General features: G+C 36.8%; 1 protein-coding gene across 4 annotated transcripts in view; it reads right to left on the bottom strand.

The window, feature by feature from the left end:
- Positions 1-7,912: 7,912 nt before the first annotated feature.
- The window catches only part of UBE2E3 (ubiquitin conjugating enzyme E2 E3), an 83,159-nt gene continuing 72,565 nt past the window's right edge, over positions 7,913-18,506 (bottom strand). For all 4 annotated transcript variants that reach the window (XM_045868419.3, XM_045868417.3, XM_045868416.3 and 1 more), the window contains exons 4-6: positions 13,597-13,729; positions 9,732-9,879; positions 7,913-8,552 (exon numbers count right to left, since the gene is read on the bottom strand). In XM_045868419.3, the coding sequence (XP_045724375.1) occupies positions 8,455-8,552; positions 9,732-9,879; positions 13,597-13,729 (379 nt within the window). In that variant the 3' untranslated portion in view covers positions 7,913-8,454. The remainder of the gene's footprint in view (positions 8,553-9,731; positions 9,880-13,596; positions 13,730-18,506) is intronic.

Below are 18,506 nucleotides of genomic sequence, written 5' to 3'. Positions count from 1 at the left end.
AGAAAAGTCTTCTGTAAAATAAATAAAATCTTAAAAAAAAAAAAAAAGGGGAGGGGATGCCTGGGTGGCTCAGTTGGTTAAGCGTCTGCCTTTGGCTCAGGCCATGATCCCAGGGTCCTGGGATCAAGTCCAAAGTCAGGCTCCCTGCTCAGTGGGGAGCCTGCTTCTTCCTCTTCCGCTTCCACTTCCCCGCCTTGTGCTCGCTTGCTCTCTCTCTCTCTCATAAATAAAATCTTAAAAAGAAAAGCAGTCTTCTGCCACATCAACTCTCCAAAGCTCTCTACTTACCTAGGACATTCCTTTTCCTGACTACACTATGATGAGCTCTTTAAGAGACCTAAGTTTCTTCTGTTTCCAGCATGTATAGCAGTATTAGCTTTCAATTTAAGTGATAACTTAAATTCCTCTAGTTAAACATGGTGTCAAGGTAGATTCTTCAATGACAAAAGGAAAATCACTTGAAGGAAAGAAAATATTAAGGTGCTTAAGACTGAAACCAACTAACAGTTGCTGACCGTACGTGGATTAAAAGAACTGTTCCAAATGCTACTAGAATTTTAATTACTTCATTATTAACATGTTAACTATGAAATTAAAGGCCCATCTAGATAAAAAGAAATCACTTAATCATACATTGATTCTCCAGGGCACGAGGATTCACACAAAACACATGAGCTCTGGTCCTGCCATCCTCAGTTTCAGTCAATAACCACCTATTTCATGGAGGCATAAAAGCAACAAGAAAGCTTCCCGGCTGCATCGCCCCTCCAGCCTGGACCTATCCTCTTGTCCTCTGCCTGTTCTCCTGTTGACTACGGATGGGATGAGATGTCTGAGTTCCCAGCAAAGGACAACCGCTTCACTTGTGTGTTAGATCCCATCCCCTCCTGCCTACCTAGAATTCAAGAATTCGGTGAAGGCCTAGACTGCTTTACGTGGGGATACTGTTTCCCAAATAGTTAAGTCTAGTCAGAAAGAGAGAAACGTCCAAGGCAAGTGCAAGGAGCTTTGGAAACACCCTCAGTAAACAGTGGAGCAGATGATTTTCTCCAGGACATTGCCTCTCTGCCCCACTCATTCATTTCTTCCTATTTAATCTTTCCCGTCAATAGTTTTTTTCTACCTAAAACCACCACCGCCCCCCCCAACAAAACTCCCAACTATTCCCTATTTCTCAACTTCACTGCAAAATTGTCAGGCATCTCCTGTTTCTGTCTTTCCATTATCTTTGGCACCCACTCCAGTGGAGCTTTTGTTCTCACCACTCCAACAAAACTGCTAATCAAAGTCACTAATGTCCACCACCCATCAGTTGCTGAATAAAATGGACACGTCAGTCTTTATCTTATTTGACTTATCAGTTGCACTGGATCCAGATCACTCCTACCTCCTCCACGAGAAACTTCCTTTCCAGCTACCCACCGGCTCCTGGGGTTTTCCTCTTACTTCTCTGATTGCTCCCTCCTGGGTTCCTTGGCTGATTCCTCATCTCCTGGCTTCTTAACACTGGAGTGCCCAGACTTCTTTCTTCTCTAGCAGCCCTTATTTCCTTGATGATCTCCTACAGTCTCATAGCTGTAACACCTATGCACGCAGGAGTCCCAAATGTACATGCCTGGCCCAGAACTACCCCTGAATTCCAGATTTGCATATCTACTGCTCTGACACCTCCACTTGCGTACTGAATAGGCATTTCAAACTTCACCTGTCAAAAACTGAGCTCTCAATTTTGCCCAATCCTGCTCCACCTCCAGGTTCCTCATTTTAGTTAACTGCAACTCTAGCCTTCTAATCTGCTCTGGTGCCAAATGGATTTCTTTTCCACACCACCACAGTTAAATGCATCATCAGCCAATCTTGTTAGCCCCACCTTCAACCAGCATCTGATCACTTCTCACCACCTACTATTACTAGCACCTACTACTGCTACCCAAGTAGAAGTCATCACAATCTTTTACCCTGCTCCCTCCCTCTCCTCCCCTCCACCAATTCTCGTCCCTAACAGTAATCAGAGATTCTAATCAAACACATCATATCCTATCACTCTGGCTAAAAAACCTTCCAATGGCTTCCTGTCTTAGAATACTACCCCACTCCCCACAATGGACTACAAGACCCTATGAGGTCTGTCCAGCTGTCATAGTCTCGACCTTGCCATCCACTCTTTTCCTAGTTGCTCACTCCACCTTCCCCAGCCCTTGCTGGGTTTTGCATGGTTTTTGCATGCACTGGGCATGCTCTCACCACCGAGTTTTTCATTTGCTATTCCCTTTGCCTAGAATACTCTTCCTCCATGTGGCTCATCTCTCCCCATCTTCAGCTCCTGACTCACCTTTTTGGTCAGATCTTCTCGGACTACCCATTTTATAACCACAATGAAACCTCCCCTTTCTCCTGCTCAGCACACCGTGCCTCTTTCCTTCCCTGCTTCAGTTTTCTCCACAGCACTTACCATCTAACACACACACACACGCACACATTTTTTTTTAACTTTTTTAAAAACTTTTTTTGTCTGTTTCCTTGCAATGGCAAATAAACACCATAAGGAAGGGGATTTTCATGTGCTAGCACATACATGTAATTCCTTTGTGTCTGAAGTAGGCATTTTACCAATAAAAGAGAACAGGAGAAATATATCAAATCAAGAAGAGAGTAATGACAAGGGAAAATTATGTAAACTCTGTAGGACAAAATGCATTTTGGTGTATTTAAGGACCTTAAAAATGACAAGATGAAGGTATTCTCCATTTTAAACAAGTAGACATCAAGTAGGTTATGGGAACAACCCACTACTACTTCAGATATTTCAAGTTAACAGGACTATATCCAACACCTACTACATATTAAGCACTGAATCAGTATGACAGGGAATTAAAAATGACATGACTGATTTGCTTCATATGGTCTCCGGATAACCTTCTGGAAAACTTATACCTATGGCATAATATTCATTCAGCAAACATATATCATATTAGATATTATGCTGAGATAGAGACAAGGAGTATAGATACTATCCTCCAAGAGCTCACTATTCAGAAATATGTATAAGGTATTAAACTAAATGTAATAAAATGCCAAAATGCATGCTATAGACACTGGGTACCTAAAAGTAATCTGAAAGACAGTAATTATTTTAGGGTGCCTGGGTGGCTCAGTTGGTTAAGAGACTGCCTTTGGCTCAGGTCATGATCCTGGAGTCCAGGGATGGAGCCCCACATAAGGCTCCCTGCTCAGTGGGGAGTCTGCCTCTCCCTCTGGCCCTCCCCCCCCCCATGCTCTCTCTCTCATTCTTTCTCTCTCTCAGATAAAAATCTTTAAAAAAAAAGACAGCAATTATTTTTGAAGCATCAAATAGTATTAAGTATGTTTAATATCATATAGATTGGGTAAAATTATTATACTAATATTTTCATAACTAAATCAGCAGGGACATCTGTTCAATTTCTCATTCAACAGAAAATGGATACACATTAGCAAAGATGTGTTCTCCTCTGCTAAGATGAGGGAAAAATCTTATCTGGACAGGAAAATGATAAACTATTTAAGGATGTGACAATGTATTCATCTCTGTATGCATCACAGTGCCTGAAAGGATCTTCAATTAGCAAGCACCTAAAATGTGTAGAACGAACTGGAGGTCAGTTAAGGGGTTCTATAGCATAACCAACCTCCATCCCCTCCAATAGAAAAAAAAGAAAAAGAAAAAGAAAAAAGGATTCTTGCCGAGGAAGGCACCTGGCTTGTTGCTGGCACTTGGAAATATGCACATGCTTAAATTATTTTTATTTTATCTGATGTTTGTGCACATGGAGTCTCAGAGAAACAGATAGACTAAAAGTACATGATAGTAAAATGGGAAGGTTTCATGGAAGGTTCTGGACTTGAGATAAACTTTAGGGATTGGAGGATTTAGGGGAAAAAACTGCTTTTAATGTTGTGTGTTGGGTAGACTGGCGTATTGGCTTTAGCCTTACTGGATGTCAACAAGGTAACCTGTAGCTGTGGAAGACTTAAAGTGAATTTAAGTATCTCCAAATAGACTCATTGGTAATATCTAGATTTGTTGATCAATTCCTTTGCTATGCCATAGTTCTGTTTATTTCTGAAATATATCCAGGGCTAGGACCCAGAGCTCTGATGCCTAATCAGAGTTAAATCATTCTTTCTCATATACAACTAAATTAATGATAAATACTGTCAAAGGAGTTTACAATGTCCGTGTGCCTGAATCTGAGTAATCTCTCATTTTGTTGTTGTTGTTTTTTAATTTTCAAACTTAGCTTCTGAATGCTTGGTCTTGCTAATAGGATACTATCAGTTAAAAATCACCTAGGGCTTCTCGTCATAGGAGCACTTGGAACCATAAGAAGCTGAGAGCACAGCAGATGGCAAACTAAAACAAGAGACCCTACTCAAAATCCAGGATATTCCCTTCAGAGAAGTGCTTATGAGTTTATGGAGCACATCAGGGAGAAAAAGAGGAAAGTGAAGATAGGTGTGGCAATATGCATCCACCTCTAAGGTCTCTCATTTCTTCTTAACTTCTCATTTCTAATTGACAAGGTTGATTCTGTCTGACAAGGCTTTAGCACTACCCATCACTGCTGGCAATCTGGTTTACAAACCAGTCTCAGAAATTCTTTTTTTTTAGAAATTCATTTTATAACGGTTTTTGAAAGGCCTATGTAAAATCACTGAGGAACTTTACACCAAAACAGAAGTTGACAAATTAGTAACAAAAAACTGATGTTTCAAATAATGCCTATATATCAAAATGTAATTATGAGTTATTTTTTATTTGGGAATTACTTGAAAAAACCTAATTTATTTAGACATGAAACTAATCTATTTATATACTCTACTCATCTAAAATAAAGAACACTAACTGAAATGTGGATAATGTAATCACTGTAGACTCATTATCTCAGCCTCTTAAAATAATCTGCATTGGTTTTATAAAAATAATGTTTTCATATCATGCCATAATTCTGTCCAAAGACCACAATATAAATGTCAAGTGAAAATGTGCATTAACACAACTCAACACAAGTTAATATAGGAGTCACAGGACTGAAACTGACTTAAATTTTACAATACAGTCATTCTTGTGTTGTTGTAATACATTTGGACAAATTAGTGGGCTGATTCTAAGTCCAACACCTCAAAGTTCTTATTAGAACTTTTAGGGTCAATCCAAACCGCAAATGCCTACACAGTTTTATCCCTGTGATTAAGATTTCCTGCTTTAAAAAAAAAAAAAAAAGCAACGTCTATATAACTAATACATCTTGTTAGTTTGAAAAAGGTAGTCATTAAATGCTTGCTACATATTTATCAATATAAATTTCCTGATGTGGTTATGCAATGTATAACTAAAACAATTTAAGATAACATCATTTATCTCATTTTCTCAATCAACAAAGGGAAGTTAGTGATGTTAAAAGTATTCCTACGACAAGTATCTAAGGTAGAAGATAAATAAACATATCTCAAATTCATTGGAATCAATTAATAAAGCCTTATTTTGTAAGGTTACATTTGAGACTTTAAAATAAAATTTAAAATAAGAATTTACTAAAATGCAAATTGTACTTTATCCTAGACTCCTTTTCAGAAGTTATTGATCTATGTATATTTGCTGTTACATAGATTAACTGTGATGTTACAAACCACAACCTGGTGAAGAACAGAGGATGTACCTCCCCATCGTACTGGCTGTGTAATCTGGGCAAGTTATTGAACCGGTCTGTGCATCAGTTTCACTCTATCAACCGAAGATGGTCAGAGGGTCTCCTCTCCTAAAGCTCGGCAGGGGATATTCAGTAGCTAAGCTGTGGCTGGCACACAGCGGCACCCGGCAGGGCTCCCCTGAGGGCACGTGACCAGAATTCAAGCACAGCAGGCTCAATGCAATACACAGGCCATGACTCCTCTTGAACACATACGAAGTACATTGGACTTTCACTTGTAAAATTTGTAAAAAAAAAAAGTAAAAATGTAAAAAATCCGGGTTCTCAAATAGCACAATTTACATCCAGAGCAAAGTTTCATGGAGGAAAAAACCCACCGTATTTGTAGTATACATAGATGAATACCTATGTAACTGAAAAGCGGATCTACAGTTTTTCAGAAATAGAAAACAAGGTAAAAAATATTCAGGATTTTAAGGGGAACCTAACAGAAAGAAACCAAATGATAATTGTTATTTTTCAGTCCATTTGAAATTGTAGCCTGTTTCCTGAAAGAGAAAGCAGAACAAGGGTAACAAATGTTATAGGATTAGAACTACTGAGTTTGAGGGCTAATAGAGAATAGGGAGATAATCAAATTCAACTTTTGTTTCATAGATGAATAAACTAAAACTCAAAGAAGTTAAAGTGTCATATTCAAGGCCACAAAGGTAGTTTGTGAAAGAGCCACGAACATTTTTAAGTAACCAGTTCCCTCTTCTCTGTCCCAAGTGAGCATGGGTTATAGCCTACAAAGTAGCAAAAAGGTTGATGGTAGTAATTAGTGGGATAACAAATAAAGGAAGTCTAACGATAATACCCCAAACATCCTAATATTCATTATGATGAAAGCTTTTCTGGCATCAAGAGAAAGGTTCATTACTCTAGGATGCAGAATATACGATACTGGAAGTGGGGGAAAAAAACCACTTTTGCAGCTCACCTACACAGAAACCCTTAGAGTTTACATAAAAGGTCCCCACTCTCATCACACTGACTTGAACTCCATTATCTATTATTACCACTTAAAATAGTCAAGGCTCAAAGGTTTTCATAGACCTAAGCCTGAATTCTTCAAAATACTACCTATTTGCTTAGTGTCCCCTTTGTAATATGGAGAGATGGGGCGGGGGGGTGGGTGTTAGTGAAAAATATACATAAAACTTTATTTTTACCCTGATTTAAGACTTCTGTTGACAAATACTCAAGTATTTGTCACCCACTAAGTGACGGTATATGCAACTATAAATGTTTTACTTTATTAGCTTGAAGCAATGTATTTTTATGCTAGTAACTCCACTCTATACATTTTTAAGATGGTACTTTAAGCTCCATATTTAGGACTGGAGAAGACATTTGCCCCACATTCCACAACCTTGGCTACAGGACTGGAGAATTACCTCAATAATTATCGTAGCCATAGAAAAATATTAAGCACATTTATACTGTTTACCAAACCTGAATACTGCAAAGTAATTCTAACTCCTGTAAGAAATCTAGTATTTGATAATTGTAACCAAAAAGAAGGAATTTATATAACCTGTAAAACGCTTAAAATTTAGTTATTTTTTCAAATGAGAAATAAATGCCAGATCTGCACACTAATCCAGAGCTCTATTCCACCTTCAGGCCAGACAATGGTTTCTGTGTTCAACTCTGCCTCTAGCTATTATCTGCTGGCTAAGTGCCATAATAAGAATGGTAATACACACCATACACCATGAAAATTCAAGACCAGTACTAGAAGTGAAAAATGTACCAATGACACAGAAGCACTATCAGATTAAAGTTATTTGACAACACTGTCCAATGGTGGATGAAAATCACCAATTGGGAAACAAAATATTCCATAAGTTAATACCAGATTCCTCAGTGAGTCACAATTTCCTATTATCTTTTGCTCAAATATCATCTTATTGAAGTAGAGCTTTATGTGTTTTGAGATCAATGATTTTAAATCCAGTTTTACATGTTTAAGCTCATTATATTCTCTCAGTACTTCCAGGAAAAAAAAAAAAAAACCTCTACACATTTAACAAGATTTCAAATGTTTTCAATTTAACAATTCATTTATTTGTACTGGTCCTTAGTAGTCAATCTTCATATCCGCATTTTTATTTCATCAACAATCATCTCAGATACACCTTCTAACAAGATTGACTTAAAATATTACGACAGGAAACTATGCCTTCAGGAGCATGTTTATTGTGTTTGAGATGATACATCAGGTGCTCTCTGAGCTACAAAGGGTAAAAGGAAATCCTCTCATTACAAACTGACAAAGGTAAAAGGTAAAACATTTTTCACAACAGCATGAACCACATACTCAGAAATAGATCTGGGTTTAATACAAATGACATAATTCCTAGTCATCTACGGCTACTTTTATAACTTCATACAGATAATGAATTAGGCTAAAATGCACTATAATATTTGGTAGACTTCAGGACCAGTATCCTTAGTACATCACAAAATACATTTTGATATCCCAAAGAAGCAAGACTTGCAAGGAGGCGTTTTAAACATAACTAATCTACAGCTACAAAGTTCTACTCTTGATAGCATTTACCTTTTTTGGGGAGTCTCCCAGTCTCCAAAGGATAAAAGCAGAGAGTAGAATCAGTATAACATATACACAGAAGTCCGTATTGTAAAGGCTATAAAGATTTGCAGCAGAGTGGGAAGGGGCCTTCTGCTCCTTCACACCGCATACAAATTCTGTGAATTATGTGGCGTATCTCTTGGTCCACTGTCTGGCTATCCTGTCATGTTCTGCTCTGTTGGTCAAATACTGAGTGGCTATGCTTCCAACCAGAGGATCCGCTGGAAAAGTAGAAAGAACATTAAGAGATATTAGTCTATTAAATTGAAACATTAGTTTTTCAGCAGCACCTTGGTATATAATGGCTAAATTTTCAAGATTAAAATGCTTCAAATAACATAATCATCTGTGTATTTTAATACTGAAATTAGAAAAGCCCTTTAAACTAAAAAATACAAGTTGACTTAATAAATTTGATTTTTTAATACTACTCTTGGCATTTTATTCAGCAATGAAAGTGTGCTTGGTGATTATAGTTCTACCTTCTTCTGTTTAAAAATGTGATTTTTAAAATAAAAACTCAAATCTTACAATACAGTTTACAGCATTTCGGTGTAGATATTATGCACATTCATAAGCATTTAAAATATTATTATACATATGTACTTTCCTTCAGTGCCTTGCTCTTTCACTTAATGTATCTTGGAGAGCTTTCCCTATCAGTTCATTTAGAGCTGCCTCACCCTTTTTAATTCTCTTGGGCATAGGTATAACTGCTGGGTTTATGATAAAAGTAAAAGCCTTTGGTGATTAGTCCAATATATAGAAAAAGTAATTCAACTTCTTTAAAAAATGACCACTTGTAAGATAACATATGCAAAATCCCAGGTCTAAATGTCACTTTTTCAAGTCAACTACACATGTTAATATGTAGCAAATAAGCACTTCTTACAAATGTTAGGAACTATGTTATTAATGGCTTTATCTCTGAGTTAATATAATCTAGTCCAACTCATAAACTATCACTTTAATATCCACTACCACTACTTCTAAAATACCTAACTATAATCCAAGAAAGAAGGGAGAATTAGAAGCCCTTAGTTACTAAGTGGTTGCTGTAGAGCACAAGGCAGCATGGAAGGAGTAAGAAAAGGAGGCACTGGGGCCAGTCAGGGCTTTCTTCCTGTCAAACATGGTTTGTACAGCTACAGAATTTAGAAGAAAGTCCATCAATGACAGAAAGAAAGTAATTATAGGTAGCATGCCATTAATAAACTAAAGAAAGTTACTGTGAAACTTCTGGTCTATTCTAAATGAAATGGCTTTGATAATTTCCTTGCAAAATGATTTATGCTCATCTTTCCACCAACAGCATTTACTTTCTCAAATCCATAGTTAAGGCAGCCAAAACACACCGATTTCTGTAGCCCCACTGTGTGTGTTAATAAAGGTTTGCTTACCAGGGTTGCAATCTGTCAAAAGAGAACAAATCGACAGCAAAACCTTTGAAATAGTCAAAGCAGGACTCCAGTTGTCTTTAAGGATGTCCAGACAGATGACTCCCTGACTGTTGATGTTGCAGTGATAGATTCTGGTGCGGAAAGTAACCTAAGGGCAGTTCCATTAAAAACAAAGAAAATGAATGCTTTATTACCCACTAAAACTCTCACCAGCAAAAGTAAAGGGTAATATATCATAGATACTAAATAGAAAATAATTTACTGAAGAGCTAATTAAATACCAGGTTTAAGTAATATCAAAAGTAAATGATTTTAACTGGGGTGCCTGGGTTAAGCATCCGACTCGATCTCAGCTCAGGGTAGTGAGTTCAAGCCCCACACTGAGCATGGAGCCTACTTGAAAAAAAAAAAAAAAAGTAAATGGTTTTATTCAATTCAGTTGAAATTTTTTTACCCTGCAGATTAGGAACTATATCAATTTTACACCAAAGTGAGCAGCTGATTTGGCTGGCTTACTCTAAATGAATGATACAATAATTCTATGTATGCATGACCATATATACCATATATACATACACACATGTGCACATACAGCTCTGTATAAAGCATGTGAGAGAGAACAGAAGTGTTTTAGTGCCAAAGGTAAGAAGAAACTTGTGAAGAATTTTTCTTACCATAAAAAACAAAAGTTATATTGGTTTCTTAGTAGAAAAGATTAGTATCAACTCAGCTAATGTCCTGTCATGTATCAGAAAATATTGGCAAGGATTTAGAGGAAGGTTGATGAAATCACCAGTCTATTTTTCAGCCTTTTATTTCTGTAACTGGTTCAGTATCTTGTTAGACTAACACAGTAAAATGAAATAAGCAAGGTCTTAAGGTAATGAATAAAGGAAACTAATATATCTCTGATAAATCATAGGAACAAATACTGGCAAATTCCAAAACAATCACAAATAAACTGGGTGGCTAATTCTTAATTTGGAATAGCAGAGAAAAAAAGAAAAAAACAGTTCCCAATCTCCTGGAACTAGCATTGTACTATATGATCTCCCAGGTGGAGTCTAAAAAGAAAATATTAAAAGCCCTCAAACGCATATTTCTGATTAAGGATGCATAATTAAAAACAAGAAAGAAACCAGTGGTCTAGTAGCGGAGGAAAAAGGAAGATACTGTACCTCCAGAACTTCTGTGTAATACAGTAGACATACTAGCTTTACAGCTCTTAAAATACGGTTAGTCGTAGTGAGATCAGCTAAAAATGTACAATACAGACGCATTTCAAAGACACAGTACCAAAAAGAGAATGTAAAACATCACATTAATAATACTCCTACATTGATTTCATGTTCAAATGACAATATTTTGGAGGTACTGGATGTTATTAAAAGTAATTTCACTGTCTTTTTCTACCCTTTTTAATGTAGCTCATAGAAAATTTAAAATTACACATGTAGCTTGCATTAGATTTCTGTCAGACACTTCTGCTCTAGAATATGGGAATAATGTATGTTTAGATCACTGACAGCTGACTACTCAACAGACATGCATGGTTTATAAACACAATTAATAATTTGAATCCTTTTGGGGCGCCTGGGTGGCTCAGTAGGTTAAGCATCTCCTTCAGCTCAGGTCATGATCCCAGGGTCCTGGGATCGAGCCCCGCATGGGGCTCCCTGCTCCACTGGGAGTCTGCTTCTCCCTCTCCCTCGCTCACTCTTGGCACGTGCGTGCGCTCTCTAATAAATAAATTTTTAAAAATCTTGAAAAAATACTTTAAATCCTTTCAGCTATTAATAATTGGTGAACAGAAGAGAATTAAATTTTTATTATTCCTCAAGAAGTTCAACACCTTTTCCAAACTTCAAAAATAAGCAGAATTGTATAGAAATAATTGTACCTAACACCAAGATAAGAGCAGAAGTATTCTTTCTTTTTCACTTGTTCAACCACAGATCTAGATAGTGCTTCATAATACTGTGTCAGATATCTTAGGCAAGAGGAATGATTCAACATGGAATGATTAGAAAATTAAAATACTGAGACTTCGGCAAAAAAATTAAATCCTAAATTAAAACATAACCACTGTACTAACCAAAACAACTAGTAAGTCATATACAGAACTATAGTTTGAAAGATTTATGTTAGTCAATTTCTATTTTACATTAAAAGATGCCAAGGAAAACAGAAAAGTCTTAACAAATCTTCCCTCACAAAATAATTTTGTAAAAAAAATAAATGTTGCAAACTTTTTTCTAATTTTGCTACCACATTAAAACCAATTTCAAGAAAAATGAGGCATCTAGAAATAAGTATCACTATTTATCAAAGACAGCCATGAACTATTTTGCTATGATTTTGTTTTCTGCAATAAAGGAAACTTCACCAGTGAATGCAAATTGAGCAGTTAGTGATAGACCAGCACTGTTAACATGTGTCATTTTGAATGCGAATACAGTATGTAGTATTATTAACATGAGGGCTTTGTTCCTTTATTTGAACTAGCAGGATATATACTCTACATACGTGAAAGCATTCAATAAGACAATCATTTAAAGATCTTAAATTCTGATAGGATCACTTAGTATAGTACTAAAAACACTGACAACTCTAGCTGACGGCAAAATACCTCTAGATGATAGGGAACCTTGGTGTATGTACTTTGAGGTAGATACCACTAGGTGGAACTGTTATCTCATTAGATAATGGGAGAAAAATCCTAGGTCTAAAAACAAAAACAAACTCTTAATTTTTACTTTCCCTGCCCCCCCGCCCCACCCCAAGCATGCAAGTGAGCCCAGGCATTAAACTGCCACGCAGGCATCAAATTGCTACATGTATTTTAAATAGTGTAGGGAACATAAGGAACTATGTTGAAAGGAAAACATTTCATCATGGTTAAAGGCTTGATAACAACATACTTTTCCCCTGACATGTCAGAAGTCTCTGTAACTAGACCATAATTATGTTCAGGCTTAATATTGGTGGTTTTTACCTGTTGGCTGGACCACTTTATAATGAGAAGTGAGAGGAGAAAACTATCCAGGTAATTGTTATGTTTAAGACTTGAAAAATAATCGCCAATTATTACAAGGTACAACTCAACCCTTTTGTTACCCATCCAGTTCCTATAGAGAGCCAACTGAGGCATAAGCCACCTAGCCACCATCATTCCCATTACTACATCATTATCTACAGAAGGCACAAAGTAAGCTGATTAAATAATAGTAGTTTCCCTCCTCTTTGCTATGGTTTTCTAGTTTTTGCTGATCAGTAAAGGTAAGGAATTGAGCACAAAATTCAAGTTATTTAATTCTTATTTCTCCAAGTTGTCAAACAGGTTTACTTTTTACCCCAATATGTTTCTCAAGGAAGGTTCATAGGATATTTTCCCTTACAACATAAATCTAAAATGTCTCTGTTTTGGGGCACCTGGGGGGCTCAGTCATTAAACATCTATCTTCGGCTCAGGTCATGATCCCAGGGTCCTGGAATCAAGCCCCACGTTGGGCTCCCTGCTCAGCAGGGAGCCTGCTTCTCCCTCTCCCTCTGCCTGCCGCTCCCCCTGCTTGTACTCTCTCTCTCTGTCAAATAAATAAATATTTTTAAAAAATTTATCTCCTTTATTGGTATGCAAAGTGGCATACTTTCATTTACAATTAACAAACCCTCTTTCTGCTAATCATAAAGTTACTTGTATAAGGCAGAAATCAATTTCTTTCAGTTTTAAAATTCTTGGTTACATGAGAGTTTCCATATCAATTCACGAAAAACAATGAAATAAAAATGATTACATCAATACACATTTAACCTCTAGAATTTTGGAGAAGGATAAATATTAAAGAATGGACTTCTAGGTTCTTACCTTTGGTGGCTTAAATGGATAATCAGATGAAAAAGTGATATCCAGAAAAAACACACCACCTTCATATACAGAACCTGGTGGACCAAGTATAGTCGATCTCCATTCATAAATGTTATCTCCTTTAGGCCCAGCACTATTTAAAAGAAATTAAAAATCAATGTGTGTATCTGTAAGCAACGAATGTTAACATCTTAAACCAATTAAGTATTAAGGGTAAATTAGCAACCTAGAGCAATGAGATAAATATAAAAGAAGCCCCAATGTGTGCATACATGTATGTATAAAATTATTTGCAAATATTTCAAATTTACAGAAAAACTCCAAGAACAAAGAACACCAGTATAATCTTACCCAGACTCTCCCTGTTAGCATTTTGACCCATTAACTTTTTCATCTTCTCCTTCCCTCCCCTGCTTTCTCTCTCTGTCTGTGTGTATATACACACACACACACCAACACCCACAGTGCTTTTTTCTGAGCCATGTGCGATTAAGCTGAATACATCTGGCCCTTTCCCCATAAATACTTAAGTGTGCACATTTCCTAAATTAACCTCCAAAAGAATCAAAATACAGCTACAATTTCAGTGAATATATCAATAAAACACTTTAACCTATAATCTGCAAAATAATGTTAACTGACGCAGTAATGCCTTTTTAAAATTTTAATTTTCATCCAAATGCAGAATCTACTCTTGTGATCATCTATGTTCCATGTCTTCTGTTTCCTTTAATGTGGAATCTTTCCGCCTTTGACTTTTATAACGAATTTCTGAACAATACAGTTATCTTCTTCCCCATCATCTCCTTCTTTTAATAGAATGCTCATCTTTTTGGAGTTATCAGATTTTTCCTCATTAGATGCAGACAGTGCATTCCTGGCCAAAATAGTACATAAGTGATGTGTTCTCAGGGTACCAAGATATTCATTCACCTATCCCTAACTGGTAATATTAATTTTCATCACTAAAAACTGTCTGATTTTCCTACTGCTTACTTATTATCTTTTCCCTGCAACCAATAAATAACCTTTGGATATACACCTTAAGACCATACAAATATCCTGCTCTTCATCAAAATTTCACCCCTAGATTTAACATCCAATTGTGATTCTTGGCTGAACTAATAAACTATACTGACTGTGATGGTGATAAAATCATGATTTTCCAACTTCAGCATTTCCTCCACATTTACCAGCTAGCCCTTGATCCCTCTCTTTTCCCGTTTGTATGAATTTGTGTATTATTTAACTAGATGTCCCAGGATTCCAGCTTTGCAATCAGCCACTTCCTCAAGCTCTGGTTCCTTTTAATCTCACATTTAGGGAATGTTAGAAACCAAAGTCTGAATGCTAGGTGCTATTAAGTCCCAGGTACATTGCACTGTGCTCAACAATATATATTTCATTTATAAAATCTGAAACAAGAGAGATAATTCAAATATAATCTAGCTGCACAATTATTTGCTGCACATCCAATACTCCTTAAATTCCCTTCCAATTTACCTACAGACTTCCATTTTTCCCTAACCTTTGCCATCATAAATTATCTTGACTTTCTGAACTAGTGTATAATACATGTACAGCATTTCTTCTTTAAAAGTGACCACTAGTTTAGAAATGATCTGAATGTTTGATTTAAAATAAGGGTAAACCAGCATTGATAAATCACCCATATTAATCACAACAGGACTTTAAAGTATAGTTAAAATAATTAAACTGTATCTTACTAATTCTGTAAAACAAACTGTGAACTGTAAACATCAGGTAAGTGATGCTATCAATAATCAAATGTGTGCTCTGAAAAAAATAGTTCATACAGAAAGGGTGTAGAAAACTTGATGGTATAATCAAAATGTTTGCAGGATGTTTTAAATACCTATCTTTAAGGCAGGTACATGAACAATAAAATTTCACATTTTGGCCTATTTAGGGAAAAACATTTTTTAAAATAAATACTGTTTTATATGTTTCAAGTATACACAGCAACTGCAGCTAATTACAATAATGGCTCACTGTTCTGTCTTCATTTGAGAATCAGGTATATTCCCTAAGTGAATTTTTATTCTAACTAAAAACATAAAATTGAGTACTAATTTTGTAAACAAACAAAAAAGGTTTAACCTGATTCAAGAGCATTTACTCTTCCAAGTTAATTTTTCCCTTGTGACTTAAGGTAATCATTATACAATTAAATTATAATGTCAAAGACTTCTATGGTTTTACTAAAATGTTTCTAAACTATATACATCACACAGTGGTGGTGGTAATAATAATAACAACGTTAGTTAAGGTTTATTCCATCCTCATTACAAGTCAGGCATTGTTCAAAGCATCACAGTGCATAACTCATTTAATTCTCCTTACAAATCTATGAAGTAGGTACTATTAGTACATTCCTATCTTTAGATGAGGAAACAAAGGTTCAGAGAGTTAAATAACTTTCCATATGTCCCACAGCCACAAAATGACTCAGACAGAACTTGGATAAAGTCTGTGAACTAGTCTGTATTGTCCTCAATGGTTTGCTATATTTCCTCTTATTAATTTCAGTGCTGCTACATCTAATTTAATCTCCAAATTCTGCTAATACTTATTTGTATAAGAACCCAAGGGGCGCTGTTATCCAAACAAACAAAAACCCAAAACAAACTTCCTCAGTGATATTTTTTAGTTCTTAGCAGAACTGTGCTATGCTTCAGAAGTTGGAGATTACTGTATTTTAATGAATTTTAATGAATCACAGAATTTCAGACTGAAAAGAATCTGGGTGAAGCCATCCCCCCACCCCGCCCCGGGCCTTTACCTTGAAAAAACCAAGGCACAGAAAGTAAATGATGCGTCTTAAAACCCTCTGCCAGGTGGCAGAAGAACAGGGATTCCTACACCAAATTTGTACTGGTTCTTAAGTTTGCTTTTTTCTCACTTATGTTGTTTTGCCACAGGACAAAGGATATGTTTATTATAGCAGAATATTAAATGTGGCTTTCCTTGTTGTCTTAGGGGAGACTGAGCAAGGCTGAAGCTTATGGTAGTATGATTCCTTTACTGTTCCAAGAATACTGAGCCTAAGGTGAGTGAGGGCTAAAATCCAGCCCTTGTTTTGGCAGCCTTGTTTGGAATAAGGAGCCCTTTTCCTTCTCACAAAGGTGCCATGTGCCAATCAAGACATTCCTGGTGGTGGGGGTGGAGGGTGAGATGCTGGATGCAAGAGGTGACTCCATTCAAATTCAAGCAAAGCATTTTCCAGGCTAGCGTCTGACCTGCCACTGAGGCTTCACAGCTGAGTAGAAAATGAGGGATAAATACTAACAATCTCAAGACAGGTGCTATTCACACCTTTTCACTAGTTCGCATTCTCTTTCTCTTACCCAAGCAGTTCCACGTGCCATCCTAGATCATTTGTTATTCCCTCTCTGGTGAATCATGTTCAAAGAATATCACAATACATTTCCCCAATCTTTATTAAAAAACAAACCTCTATTACTCTCCCCCTTACAGGTCCCATCTCAGTGGTCTCTTAGCAGGCTTTTACTCCTCATCACTACACTGAAACAGCATTCATCAACGGTCACCAATGACCTCACCAGTAGACCCAATGCTTATTTCTCAATCTTCATCTTTTTTGACCGGCCCAGCAACATCGGACACAGTTGATCACTTCTTCCTCCTTGATAGAACTCCTCTGTTTTGTTCATAGAGTAACATACTTACTGGTTTTCCTCCTAACTTTTCTGGTCCTTCCTTCTCAACCGTTAAGTGCTGTTCCTTATCTCCCTGACTTATCAATACAGCCAGTCCTTCAGAACTCAGTGCTTGGACCTCTTCCCTGTTCTACTCACATCCACTCTTTTGCTGACCTCATGCGGTTTTACAGCTTCCAACAGCACCAGTAGGCTCTTAATTCCCAAATCTCTATCTCCAGCCCAGATTTTTTATCTTGAGCTCCAGAACTATACATCTAAATGCTTACTAAACAGTCTTTATTTTGAAATCTAATATTTTGAGCCTAATAATTTTGAAAAGTGCCTCATATTTAACATGTCCCAAAGTAAGTTCCTGAACTCCTACAATCTTCCCTATTTCAGTTATGCCAACTCCATCCTTCTAGTTCATCAGGGCAAAAACAAAGACCTCATTTTTGACAACACTCTATCCCACATCCAGTATCTCGACAAATTCTGTTGATTTTATCTCCAAAACAAACTCAAAATTCTACTACTTCTCCCTACTCCTACCATCTTGACCTTGATTCAAGACACCAGAATCCTCTCCTGGTTAGTTACAATAGCCTCTCTGCTTCCACCTTTGGCTCTACTCCCACCATGGTAGTCTATTTGCAAATGAAATTAGGCAAAGTGATAGTTAGAAAGTAAATCAGTTCATGTAAGTCTGGTCAAAACTTTCCAAAGGCTTACCTTCCTATTCTGTGCTCAAGTCAAAGCCTTATGAGACCTACAATGCACTGTATAGTTTGCTGCCACCACCACTACCATCATCCTTATCTGTTCCTCTTTCTTGTTCAACTGGCCATAGCAACCTGTTTCTCCAGCACACAACGTACACTTCCATCTCTGGGCTTCTGCACAGATGCAGCTCTGCCTGGAATGTCGTTCTTCACGACGGCAACGTGGTTCGGGTTCATCACCTTCTGCAGGTCTTGACTAAAAAGTCACCGTTTCAGTGAGGCCTTTCCTGGCCACTCTATCTAAAAAAGTCACACATGATCTCCACACATTTTATGTATTCCTTTCTATTTTTTTCTCCATGTTATTTTTTACTCTCTAATGTATTATATAGTGTACCTATTTATCTTATCGTCAGTCTGTCTCACTAGAATGTAAGCTCCAAGAGGTTGTAAGATACAGACTGGGCTCTTTAACCTACAATGGATTGTGCTTTTTATGCCCTGA

This window comes from Mirounga angustirostris, unplaced genomic scaffold (genome assembly GCF_029215605.1).
Source record: "Mirounga angustirostris isolate CCGP_5_RB_7025 unplaced genomic scaffold, mMirAng1.0.hap1 SCAF_3, whole genome shotgun sequence".
NCBI classification, from domain to species: Eukaryota; Metazoa; Chordata; class Mammalia; order Carnivora; family Phocidae; genus Mirounga; species Mirounga angustirostris.
Note: the sequence above shows the minus strand (reverse complement) of the source record. Positions and strands in the feature narration are given on the sequence as shown.